We start from the raw sequence: 13491 nt of genomic DNA, 5'->3' as shown, positions 1-13491 counted from the left end.
GCCACGGCTCCAGCCAGTCCCTCTGTTCGGGGTCCCTGACTTCCCGCAACAGACATTGGCTTAGACAAGGATTTCATGACCAAAAACCCAAAAGCAAATGCAATAAAAACAAAGATAAATAGCTGTGACCTAATTAAACTAAAGAGCTTTTGCATGGCAAAAGGAACAGTCAACAGAGTAAACAAACAACCCACAGAGTGGGAGAAAATCTTCACAATCTATACATCTGACAAAGGACTAATATCCAGAATTTACAATGAACAAATCAGTAAGAAAAAAAAATCCTATCAAAAAGTGGGCCAAGGACATGAATAGACAATTCTCAAAAGAAGATATACAAATGCCCAACAAACATATGAAAAAATGATCAACATCACTAAAGATCAGGGAAATGCAAATCAAAACCAGAATGCAATACCACCTTACTCCTTCAAGAATGACCATAATCAAATGCAATACCACCATACTCCTTCAAGAATGACCATAATCAAAAAACGAAAAAACAGTAGATGTTGGTGTGGATGCAGGGAATGTAAACTAGTACATCCACTATGGAAAACAGTGTGGAGATTCCTTAAATAATTAAAAGTAGAACTACCATTTGATCCAGCAATCCCAGTGCTGGGTATCTATGCAGAGGAAAAGAAGTCATTATTCGAAAAAGATACTTGCACACGCATGTTTATAGCAGCACAATGCACAATTGCAAAATTGTAGAACTAACCCAAATGCCCATCAATCAATGAGTGGATAAAGAAACATATAGATAAATAGATAGATAGATAGAGAGAGAGAGAGAGAGACAGAGACAGAGAGTCAGTATGTGCATATATACATATATATATGTTTCTATTGATTATATATATATGTGTATATATATATGTGTGTGTGTGTGTGTATATATATGAATACTACTCAGCCACAAAAAGGAATGAATTAACAGCATTTGCAATGACCTAGATGAGATTGGAGACTATTATTCTAAGTGAAGTAACTCAGAAATGGAAACCAAACATCGTATGATCTCACTGATATGTGAGAGCTAAGCTATGAGGATGTAAAGGCATAAGAATGATACAGTGGACTTTGGGCACTTGGGGGGAAGAGTGGGAGGGGGACAAGAGATAAAAGACAACAAATATGGTGCAGTGTATACTGCTAGGGTGATGGATGCACCAGGATCTCACAAATCACCACTAAAGAACTTACTCATGTAACCAAATACCACCTGTACCCCAATAACTTATGGAAAAATAAAATTAAATTTAAAAAGATTTTGTACATCATTGTCAGACAAACCTGGGTTTGAGTTCCATCTCAGCTTCTTACTGGTTATAAGACTCTTGATTTTCCTTATCTATAAAATGAGACTAATAATAATATCTACCTTATGGGTCATTGTGGTGAGGATCCAGTGAGCAAAGTATGTATAACACTAATCCCCTAATAGGAATTCTATAAATACTTGCTATGCCACTTCTCTTGATGTATAATAAAATGGATGGAACTTGTGATTGCTTTTGAATTTTGTGACTTGGTTGATGTTTCCTAACAGGCATATTCTCCATCTCCTTCTTCACAGATTCAGAGACATATTGCATGTTTCAAGACAAGAAGTACAGAGTGGGTGAGAGATGGCATCCTTACCTGGAACCTTATGGGTTGGTTTACTGCGTGAACTGCATCTGCTCAGAGGTACAATCTGTCATGACATGTGATTTCCCAGTTTGCTCCTCAGCATGCCGAGAGGCTTTCAGTGCCCAAATGGCCAGGGACCATGGGTGATAAAATCCTGAAAGAAAGTAAAGAAGCAGACCGATCGCACTGTCTCATGCCTATAATCCCAGCACTTTGTGAGGCTGAGGCATGTGGATCACTTCAGCCCGGGAGTTCTAGACCAGCATGGGTAACATGGCAAAACCCCATCTCTACAAAAAGTACAAAAATTAGCTGGGCATGGTGGCACATGCCTGTTGTCCCAGCTAGTTGGGAGGCTGAGGTGGGAGGATCACTTGAGCTCGGGACTTCTAGGCTGAAGTGAACCGAGATTGTACCACTGCACTCCAGCATGGTTGACAGAACAAGACCCTATCTCATAAAATAAAAGAAGAAAGTAAGAAGATGATTGCAAGAAAAATAAACATTTTCTGTCTTCTGTCCTCTCTTGCTTTTTGGCTTGATTTTCATGGGTTCTCTGAATATTTACTATGGACAGATATTTATGATCTCTTAACCTAATGATATAGGGCATGGTTAGAGAAGGCAGAAGAGCCTGATAGTGGGAGTGGAGGCAAAAGCTCAATAGAATGTTTAGATTGTAAGACAAAGTAGTTTTTGAAAATTATTTTAAGGCTGACCTTTAGGGAGAATATTAGGACAAATTATAAACTGGTTCATTGGGAGAGTGGATTCTATGTTGTCTCAGCCAATAACTGTAATTAAAACTGAGTTTGTGAAACGTTGGCCTGTACCTCTTAAGGATTAGAGTTCCCTTGACTTAGCCTTGGCTCTTGTCCAGTCATTTAGAAAGGATTTTGGTTGGCCTAAATGCCATCTTTGCAATAGATAAAGCAGGTTGTTCCATCTTCTTCCCATGGTCTTGACCCAGGAGCACAGCTGTGGTCCATCTTTCTCAACAAACCTCTGCCATTATATGTTAGGCTAGAGTTTCTTGTTTGCACTATAGATATTTGTTTGGGGGCTGTCCTGCGCATTGTGGGATGTTAAGCAGTATCCCTGGCCTCTACCCATTAGACAACAAGAGCACCAACCCCAATCCTAATAACCAAAAATGTCTCCAGACATGGCCAAGTTGCCTGGGGAGCAAAAATCACCCCTGGTAGAGAAGTGGTGCACTAGGCTAATTGGAAAGGGAGGCCTTGTACTAGGCATTGAGAATTCTGAACTTACACGAAGAATTTTCAAGACCAGCTTCTTACCTGAGACCTTTTGTAAGGACTGCACCTCTTCCCTCATGCCCAGCTAGAGCAGGAACAATCACTTGCAAGCCTGATCCATTTACCATTTGAACATAATTTTGGGCTGTCAGAATTTTGAGCATGTGGAAACATAATTATCAGGTAACATCAGGCAGTATTAAGAGGCTATGAGGTTCTAGAATAAAGACAGACCAAGTTTCCAGCCCTGCCTCTGCCACTTATGAGCCACTGGACAAGTTACCTGACCTCTGTGATATTCATTCATCTTCCTCTTTTTATAAATGGGATAATGATATTACCATTTCATATGGTTCTGATAAGGATTAAATTTACAAATCCATTTAAATCATTTAAAACAATACTTAGTCATTGTAAACATTCAAGAAATGTTAACAGCTGTTATTGTCATCATTGTTGTCCTTATCATTGTGGTTATCATCATCATCGTTATTATTATTAATCTATTAACTCTAGAACAGAATTCAGTATATAGCATTAATGAGGATTCACTTTAGACCTCAGCTGGGAGGTGTGGTTTCTGATGTGCTTCAGTGATCTCAATTCAAGATTATACCACCTGCCTCTGAGGAGTGTGATACCTGAGGAGCTTCTGTGGTGTTGCCAAATGCAACACTCCAAAAAAAATTATTCTAGAAAGTACACAAGAAAAGGAAAAGGTTGGGATAAGGCAATTCCAATTTGGATAAAAGAAGCCCGCCTCTTTAAGTGGTTAGGGCATGTATTAAATAGATCATTTGGGGATTGATTAACTGCCTGGGATGGCCTGATTTTGTCGGATTCTTGACGTGACACATTTCGACACGTTGGAGATGGACAGCTAACCATTGGGAGCTGAGGCTTTGATGTCTGCAACGCAGTCAAAATGTTAAAATGATCCCAATGCCAACAGCTCAAGCACGAGGCATTTTCTATTTCTATATCCTGTTCACTACTTTCTTCCCCCACAACAGCCTGACAAATACAAGTAGCCCTTGCTGCAAATGATTTATGGATGGAAAATGTAAATGAAAAATTTATTTCCAGACTATGTCTTTGTTCTAGAAATGGTTGTGAGCTGTCAGAGCGAAGGGTCTTGTAATTGTAAATCAGGCAGGGACCCAGTCGCCCCACCCAGGCATACTACCTAATCAGCTAAATTCCAAACTCTAGCTCGTCCTCAGAAGAATTTTGGCTAAAAAGGAAATGAGAAGAATCACTCGGCCCACTGGGCCAAGGCAGATTTATATGGAATCCAGGATCCACCTGCTAGGGATGCCTCCTTGCCCAGGGCTGGGTAGCAGCTCAGGGGACCCATTGCTCATTGTGTCTTTCATGTTATTGGACAGGTGATTATGAAATCAGAGTAGGTTCTTGGAAAAGACATGCAGCTAGAGCTGGGGAATGGTAGAAATGCCATGGAGCCAGGCCAGAAGAAGCCTCCCACAATTAATGGGAAGCTTTGAAAATTGGAGGAGTGGTGATCTCAGCCTTAGAAAAATATGCCAATAAACTATCAACCAACCCAGCAGAGGTGCTGGTGATGAGAAAAGGAAAGAAAATGTTGAATGCATTCAGCTTCTTGGGAATGCATTATTCACTGCCTGGGTGAGTCCCTGCATGACTGTTTCCCAAACTGGCTTGATCCCAGCGACCTTTGAAAGACATTTATTTTTTCTCATTGCCTTCTCTTTTTCAGAATGGGAATGTGCTTTGCAGCCGAGTCAGATGTCCAAATGTTCATTGCCTTTCTCCTGTGCATATTCCTCATCTGTGCTGCCCTCGCTGCCCAGGTAAAGCAATTTGTCTCTTTCTTTCCTAGCTGTGGTTCTCCATTTCCCTCTTCACCCAACTCAACTCATCTCCATAATTCCCCAGAAGGGAAACTTCCAGACAGATAACAATAGGAACCTTTAGGCAGTCCAAACTGGCCTCTAAATACTTTTTATAGCCCAAATGGGGTACATTCTAGGCTCTAATAAGTTATTGGGTACCCAGTAACAGATTTTTATTGGGCTTTTAATCATTTGAAGGTGGGTGTCAATCGGAGATGGAAATTGTGGCCCAGAGATTTTCTGCTATAAGCAGCCTCTTCCTGCCATGGGCAGCAGGCACCAGGAGAGTTGCAGCATGGCAGCATGTGTCTTATACAATTAGTGCTGGAATTGCATCCGAGCATAGCTTCTAAATTATGAGGGGGCCATTCATAAATCAAAGGAGCTGACCCAGTGAGGTTTATGACAGTATAAAGCTGCCTGCCTGCTGAATAGTCACCTCCTCCAGACTGCAGTTATTATGTACACATTGTTAAGTGTAATTCTAAGGGGCAGCCAGGCAGAGACTTTTTCACAAAACTGTTAGGACATCTACTTTCACGATTTGCAGCTACGGTATTTGTCTGAGGCAGGAGCTCCCTCAATGACACTTTGTTCATGTCTGACTGGGGCCCGATTCCCACCCCAAAAGCGTGTGGAGTGATTCAGAGAATGCCTGTGGGCCCAGTGGCAATCCTAGAAAAAGCTACTTGACACTCTTGGGCTTTGTGAAGTAGAAGCCTTATCATCCTGTAAGTTGATTCCATTTCCCTTTAGGGTAGAAATTCTTGAACTAGGGTTCCTGGATGGGCTTTTGAGGGTCAGAGAACCCTTTAAAATTGCTTGCAGTTTTTGGTGTAACTATGTATATTTGTAAATTCCTTTAGAGAACATCCGCAGCTTTATTGTCAGTCCCAAAGGGGTGTACGCGAAGAACCACTACCCCAGCTAAGGTATAGACGGTGCTTTTTAAGTGGTGAGGAACTTCCAGAACTTATAAGAGAGAAACCAAATGTATCCAGGCAAAAAATGTTAGGAATAAGGCTGGGAATGGGGTTCAATGAAAACCCAGTCAACTGAAATGTTCCAAGAGTGGAGAATTTTTTTTTAATGGAGAAGAAACAACCAAACTCTTTTTGTCACTACCTTTATAATATATATTTTCCTGCATCAGTAAATACACCCTAATGAACACAGGTGATTCATTTCCAGATGGCAGAATATCATGCCATATCACAGGTTTTTAAATTCTGAGTGTTGGTGCTGATAGTATATGCTTTGAGATGTCAGAGATTGACTTGGCATATGACCAACCTAAAAGTTGTTGGGTTTTTTTTGGAATAAGTCCCTAAGCCAGGCTTACTGTTTCTGTATGTGTTTATTTGCTTCTTCTTCCTAAACTGGATTGCAAGAATGTGGTATGGGTGGGGGTGGGGGCGCTCTGGTAAATGGGAACAATGTTTCTGATAAAGTTGCCACTCTGGAGAGCTTCTTTGTTTTTTTTTTTGTTGTTTTTTTGTTTTTGTTTTTTGGTTAACCTGCCAGGTAGCCTGTCAGACAGCCTTATAAAAGCTTTTTATTCCTCAGAAGTCTCCAGAAGTGGTCTAATGTCATAGGAACTTATCTAAACTTCTGTGTAAAGATTGTTCTTCCCTGGGAAGAAGGTTGAGGCATGACCCAGACCCAGAGCATGGGGCAAAACAACATAGAATAGAATATGGCTGCACCTACCCCAGCTGCCTAACAGGAAGCAAGTATTGAGAAAAAGGGAAAGTATAAGCTAGCAGTTATTTTGAGAGAAAAATAAAGTGTTAAAAGAACTGAGCTCAAAAATTCCAGAGGTGAAAGCATTGAAAGAAATAAACACCATTATGGTTAAGACTTAAAAAGCTCATTTTATGGTATGGAGGATAGAAATAAACTATTCCTTTTCTTTTCCTTCTTGCTCTTGCAGCTCACTTCTCCATGAGTTCATTTTTCTTCCTGTTAACTATAACCTTTAACAGCTCTTTCTGTGGGTAGTAGTTCTAAAATTCCTTAGTCCTTATATACAAAAAAGTGTATTTATTTTACAACCATTCTTGAATGATAATTTGGCTGGGTATGAAATTATAGGTGCATGTTCATCTCCCCTCAGCACTTTGAAGATATTACTAAATGGTTTGTTGGCTTTATGTTTGTTTATTTGTTTGTGGTTAAGAATTCTGCTATTTGTAGTTCTTTTGTGGGTTCTTCTGGTTTTTTTTTCTTCTAGCTTTTAAAACTTTCTTCTTTTCATTGATGCACACAATGAGATGTGTAAGTTTGATTATTCTCTTCAGCCTGCTCAGCACATGATTTTTTCAGCCAAAGGAGTCAAATTTCTCTTCAATTTTTAGTCAGTTTTTTTTTTTGAAAATTATCTCTTCACCTTCTTATTTTTTCTCATTCTCAAAATTGTCTTTGGTGTATATTATTGCATCTCATTTAATTTATCCTTTATGTCTCCTAATGTCTCCTTTATTTTTCCCTCCTGATATTCTCCCTAAAATGATATATTACTTCAACTCTGTTCTCCAATTCATGAATTCTTTCCATGCATACTATTTAGGCCATCTGTTGGGTTTTGTTTGTTTCTTTGTTTATTTTCAATAACCTTGTTTCCCCTCAGGTTTTCAAGTTATTTAAAAAGACATCTACATGACGCTAATTTATAACCTGTTATTGTTTTGGGGAATCTTATTCTCTTTTTTACTTCTTTAAAGTATTTAAGTTTATTTGAAGTCCATTTCAGATTGTTCAAATATCTAAATATTTTTAGATGCGAATTTTCACCTTTGTTGGGTTTCTTGACAGCTTTTCTTAGTCCTGAATTTTCCTTGGTTTTCTACTTTTTCTTTCAAAGCTCATTATCCATGGGTGTTTTGGGTTTGTTTGTTTGTTTTTGTTTTTGTTTTTTCTTACATGAGCCCTTCTTTGTGGGATGGTTGTTGCAGGCTTTATAGTTCACTTTGCTCTAAACCAGGTCATATATTAATGACTCTGTTTGGGCTGCCTCATGCCCGAATGGTCTATTTCTACCTCTGTTTTCTTGTGCACTACTAGTCTCTGATAATGATCATGGACTGAGACCTCACCTACAACTGCCTAACTTGGACAATCAGTGTTTTTTAGGGAACACTGAGTGGGGAGAGCTATGTCAGCCCCTGTTTACATGCGAGTAGTGTGACCCTAGTCCCCAACTTCACATGGGAAGCCACTTGCAAGCTGTAGTTTCTCCTCAGCCATTTGGATCCAAACTATCCATATTCAGTCCCAGCTACTGATGGACCATATGGCTTTGGCTCCCATTTATTGCTGTACTTTCCTTCTATATTTTATTCCACGAAGAGTTTTTTTTGTGTTTCTGAATATAATTTTGCAGTTTTCACGTTTTATTTATTTATTTTTCTAGTTCCACATTTCATCTCTCTTTGTTTTGAAAATAACAGGGAGATTTCTCATGTGTTCTCTTTGCCATATTGAACCAGAATGCAACCAGCTATTCTTTCTTTCTACTGAAGATAAAACAAGAGTAAATAGCTTTAAATCATAGCAGAGAGGAGTGGAGCTTGACAAAAGGAAGAACTTTGAACACCGTGGCTGTTAAATCCTAGAATAAATGACTAAGGATAATTTTAGTCTCTTTACTTAATATTTCTAGAAATAAAAAGGTACCCACCCATCTGAGATAGAGTTGGCACAGTCCTGCTTTGAGACAGGGCAATGGATGTGATGACTCCTCTGTGTTCCTTCCACCCCAGTGATTATTAGGCATGAGGAAACTCATGCCTTCAGGGCCACAGAAATGTTTGGTCAAAGAAAAGGGCTCTGGTTTTCCATCTTAACCCAATGGAAGGCACTGTGATGAAAATGTCCTCATTTAAGAAGAAAATATTTAAAGCCAAGATGATGAATAAGCTCCGTATAAAAAGACGACAAATAAGCAAACCGTATACCCCAGATATTGGCTTTACATACTGTCCTATAGCAGTATTGATTTAGAGAAGCTTTTGCCTAGGTGGTAACAGACTCAGTGGAAGTGTCCTACCTATCATGCTTAGAGCTTAGTTTCCATTGAAGGAGACAGAGGAGCCATCTCATTTCATTTGTTTATGTATTTCCCATGGCTCTTGCTTTCTAAACTCGTTACCCCTAAAATTTCCAAGGAGCCCACCTGTATTTGAAATTGTCTCCTACAGCTCCTGCTAAACCGTGGAAATCAGAGTATGCAGGCAGCTCTTCCAGAAATACCAGAGAGAAATCTATACTGATTCCCACAAAGAGCAAATAAATTTTTTTTCATCAGCACTTGTCCAAGTCTTGGCAGAGGTCAAGTCTTAGTCACATACCACAGTGCTCTACTGGGCCCAAAGAGGCTACATGGAGGCTGGAACATTCTTAATGGAAAAGTCAAGACTGCATAGGACTCATGAACGTCATTAAATTCATCCTGGTCTCTAAGCAAGACTCTGTGGAGTCCCTGATAATTAAGAGATTTTAGAGATTTGAAGGAATTAAATTCCCTATCTTCTCTTTTGGGGGAATGAAGTGGTAATGTTGGAAGGGAAAGTAAAACAACATGACTTATTTTCATAATATGTGTATGTATATATTTCATAATATATATATTTTATTTTATATATATGCACAGAGAGAGAATTTTATCACAAAAAGAAGAATTTTATAGTGATCAGGAGTCTAAATCATGATATTATCTAAGAGGGCTTTTTAAAATGGTCATTCCACTGAGAATTTGCTATTCAGAATTAATAAATTTGGGTTTTCCTGGAGGTATTCCAGCATTCCTGAGTTATTAAAGAGCTCTTATAAAATTGCCAAAATAACTGATTTGATCTGGTTAGCAGAGACCTAATCCACAGTGTTTCCTTTTGGCTAGGTGTGAAAAAGTTTGGCACTATGAATGGTTTTAATAGGAATAGTGACAGTGTGGTTTGCCAAGAGAGACACCCCAGTCTTAGATATTCAAGGTAGGTTAGGGAAAAGACCTTACCAGTGTTGCACTATAGTATGTGTTCCCATAAGGAGAATGTGGGAAGCCCTGTGTCATTTCTCTTTCAACAATAGTTGGGTTGTGAGTGAGCTAGCAAACACAGGAATTTCTGCCACAATACAATATGCACATATCTGAAAATCCTCACATTCTACAAAATTGTACACTGAAAAATCACAGGGCTTAAGGAAAAAGTAGCATTAGAGAAAACCACTCAAAACTTAGGCAACTTTGTAACCAGAATATTAACAAAGCAACTATACTAATGAAATACTAACACAGTTTAAAAAGGCATCTTACATTTCTAATAAAATATTACAGTAAATATAGACTTCTAGACTTCACCTTTTAAAATGGTAACATTAGCTTGAAGGAACAGTGTTTAAGGAAGGATTGAAGCTGCTAAGTTATAGAGACAACAGTAAATTGCACAAAGATCACGGAGAATCATGTAATAAGCACTTACAAGACAGAGCATGTGGCCCAACTGAGGCAAGAGGAAGAATGTAGGGCAAATGGCTTCCTGATTTCAGTTGAGTTAGTGTACTTGGCTTTTAGCTGCTGTCACTTGGTAGTGCAAAATATTAATTTGCTGGGTAATCATGTATGAACTAATGCAATTTCTATTTTATACCAACTTCATTCCCTTATTTAGCACTCACATATGAACCACTTGTGTTACACAAATCCACACTATAGCACAGACTGTGTAAGATGAGGTGGGTACATGGCATTTGACTGTAGACAAGTTTAGAGTAAGAGTTGAAAATCACTTGTTTACTCTGAATCTGCTTTTTTTTGTCTTTAATCACTGACCTATCTGCCCTTGTGTTCCCCTTTTCTCCCATCCCATGTATTTATATTAAAAAGGAGTCTAGAGTCTAGGTCTATGACTATGTCTGTCTATATCTGTGACTTCCACAGTTACAGTAATCAAGTAGACAGGCCTTTTGTGTTTCCTCCAGTTTTTTTCTAGGGAAGGTTCAAAAGAGAGATTTATTTATTTATTATTGTGGTAAAAGATGCATAACATAAAATGTATCATTTTAGTGTATAATTCAGTGGCATTAAGAACATTTACAATATTGTACAAGTGGTAAGAACATTTACCACTAATCTAGTTTCTGAAATTTTTCACCACCCCAAAAGGAAACCTATTACACAGTCACTCTCCATTCCCCTTTTCCCCTAGCCCCTGGTAACCATGAATCTACTTCTCTATGGATTTGCCTATTCTGGACATTTCACATAAGTGGAATCATACAATTTGTGGCCTTTTGCATCTGGTTTCATTCACTTAGCATAGTGTTTTCAAGGTTCACCCATGTTGTAGCATGTATCAGTATGACATTTCTTTTTAGGGCTGAATAATCTTCCATTATTATGCATAGACCACTTTCATTATCCATTCATCTGTTGGTAGTCATTTGGGTTGTTTCCACCTTTTGGCCATTGTGAATAACGCTGCTACGGACATTTATATACAAGTTTTTGTGTGGCATATGTTTTCAATTATTTTGTATATACCTAGGAGTGGAAATTCTGGGTCTTATGGTAATTTTATTTTTAATTTATTGAGGAATCTCTCTTAAATTTTAAGGTTGCCCCATCTTCTTTTAGTTCATTTCTTTGAGTACCTACTGCCAGCCATCCTCATGGTTGCTGCTGATTTGCTGCTGTTGCCACCATCCATATCTGATCTCCATTGCTCTCTTCTCTCTTCTATTCTCTTCTGAATTCTATATTCATTTGTCTCTTGGATTTTATCAAGACAGATCAATTCCTTTTTAACAGTAACAGCCAATTAGCATATTGTTTTCCCTAGTAAGGTGACTACAACAGCTGTAGTGTGCAAGATGATCAACCAGGAGCCACTCCTTTGCCTGCAAAAGATTGGTATATATATTACACATAATAATTACATATATATATATATATATATGGGTCCAGAGTTATCCAAAAGCCTGAGGATTCTGAAATGTTGGTGTCTGAATAGCAGATATTTTGCTTTATTATTATTATTACTATTTTAGGTTACTGAGGGGTTGCCAAAGGAGATGTTCACTTTTGATCACTAGACCCTCCATGTCCATACTGACTGTTCTCTTAGACCCCTTTAACCATCTTCCATGCCTTATTTCCACTATCTTTCTCATACTGTTGGTCCTTGGACACTTGACACAGTACAAGGGGTTAAAACCTTCTTCAAGAAAGTAGCATTTGCTGGGTGCGCTGGCTCACGCCTGTAATCCCAGCACTTTGGGAGGCCGAGGCAGGCAGATCACGAAGTCAAGAGATTGAGACCATCCTGGTCAACATGGTGAAACTCTGTCTCTACTTAAAATACGAAAAAATTAGCTGGGTGTGGTGGTGCATGCCTGTAGTCCCAGCTACTCAGAAGGCTGAGGCAGGAGGATCGCTTGAACCCAGGAGGTGGAGGTTGCAGTGAGACAAGATCGTGCCTACCCTTCCCAGCCTCTAGTAACCACTATTCTACTTTCTGTTTCTATGAGATCAACTTTTTTAGCTTCCACATATGAGTGAGAACACACGGTGTTTATCTTACTGTTCCTGACTTATTTTGCTTAACTTAGTATTTTCAAGTCTCATTCATGTTGCTGTGAATGACAGGATTTCTTTATTTTTTATGGCTGAATAATACTCCATTGTGTATATATACCACATTTTCTTTATCCATTCTTCCGTTGATGGAAACTTATATTGATTCCATATCTTGCTGTTGTGTGTGGTGCTGCAATAAACATAGGGATGTAGCTATCCCTTTAATACACTGATTTCCCTTTTTTTGGATATATACCCAGTAGTAGGATTGCTGGATCATATAGTAGTTTTATTTGTAGCTTTTTTAAGAAACCTCCATACTGTTTTCCATAGTAGCTGTACTGATTTACATTCCCACCAACAGCATATGAGTTCCCTTTTCTCCACATCCTCACTAGAATCTATTACATTTTGTCTTTTTGAACATAACCATTCTAACTGGGCTGAGATGATACCTCATTGTGGCTTTGATTTGTATTTTTCTGATGATTAGTGATGTTGAGCATTTTTATATACTTGTTGTCTATTTATATGACAGAGCCTTGATACATTAGTACCCATTATGAATCTACCAGAGAGGTATATGGGATGTAACATTGTCTAAACTTATTCAGCCATAATACCCATTTTTTGGAGGCACTTTGCAGAATTAGGGTTCTTTGTTATGTGCTTCAAGAAGTGTTGTATTTTGCCATTCAATTTCTAGGAGCAATGTATGTTATAGCAATAAGCTATTGGTATATACAGTATCTTAGTTTGGAGAAGTTTGTTAGGGTAGTAGGCAATTTTAGCACAAGACCCTAAACTAGTACTACTCAAATTTTAACATGCTTAAGGATCACCTTGGGAGATTTGATAAAATGCAGACTCCCAGACCCTACACCAAAAATCCTGAATCATTTAGGCTGCAGTGGGTGTCATGCATTTCACACAAGCATCCCAGTTAATTCTGATGCAGTTGGATTGAGGACTGCACTACAGTAATAGGGCCCAGGGGAGATTTTGAGAAAGGAGGTCAAGAGAACTGCCCACAGAAAGCCGTTCTGGGTAAGATCTTGCAGCATTGGGATCTCCAGAGGGCTGTGGGCAACATGACAACATTGTTTTGCTGATAATGGAGCACATAGACACTCTGGAAACACATTTT

The 13491-nt window shown here is 38.7% G+C and overlaps 1 protein-coding gene across 9 annotated transcripts in view; it reads left to right on the top strand.

The window, feature by feature from the left end:
* CHRDL1 (chordin like 1) overlaps nt 1-13491 on the top strand; it is a 124080-nt gene that overhangs the window by 31856 nt on the left and 78733 nt on the right. For all 9 annotated transcript variants that reach the window (XM_034949744.3, XM_034949740.3, XM_057301084.2 and 6 more), the window contains exons 3-4: nt 1583-1695; nt 4636-4729. In XM_034949744.3, the coding sequence (XP_034805635.2) occupies nt 1583-1695; nt 4636-4729 (207 nt within the window). The remainder of the gene's footprint in view (nt 1-1582; nt 1696-4635; nt 4730-13491) is intronic.

The sequence above is a fragment of the Pan paniscus genome, chromosome X (genome assembly GCF_029289425.2).
Source record: "Pan paniscus chromosome X, NHGRI_mPanPan1-v2.0_pri, whole genome shotgun sequence".
NCBI classification, from domain to species: Eukaryota; Metazoa; Chordata; class Mammalia; order Primates; family Hominidae; genus Pan; species Pan paniscus.
This window is presented reverse-complemented; position numbering and strand designations above follow the sequence as displayed.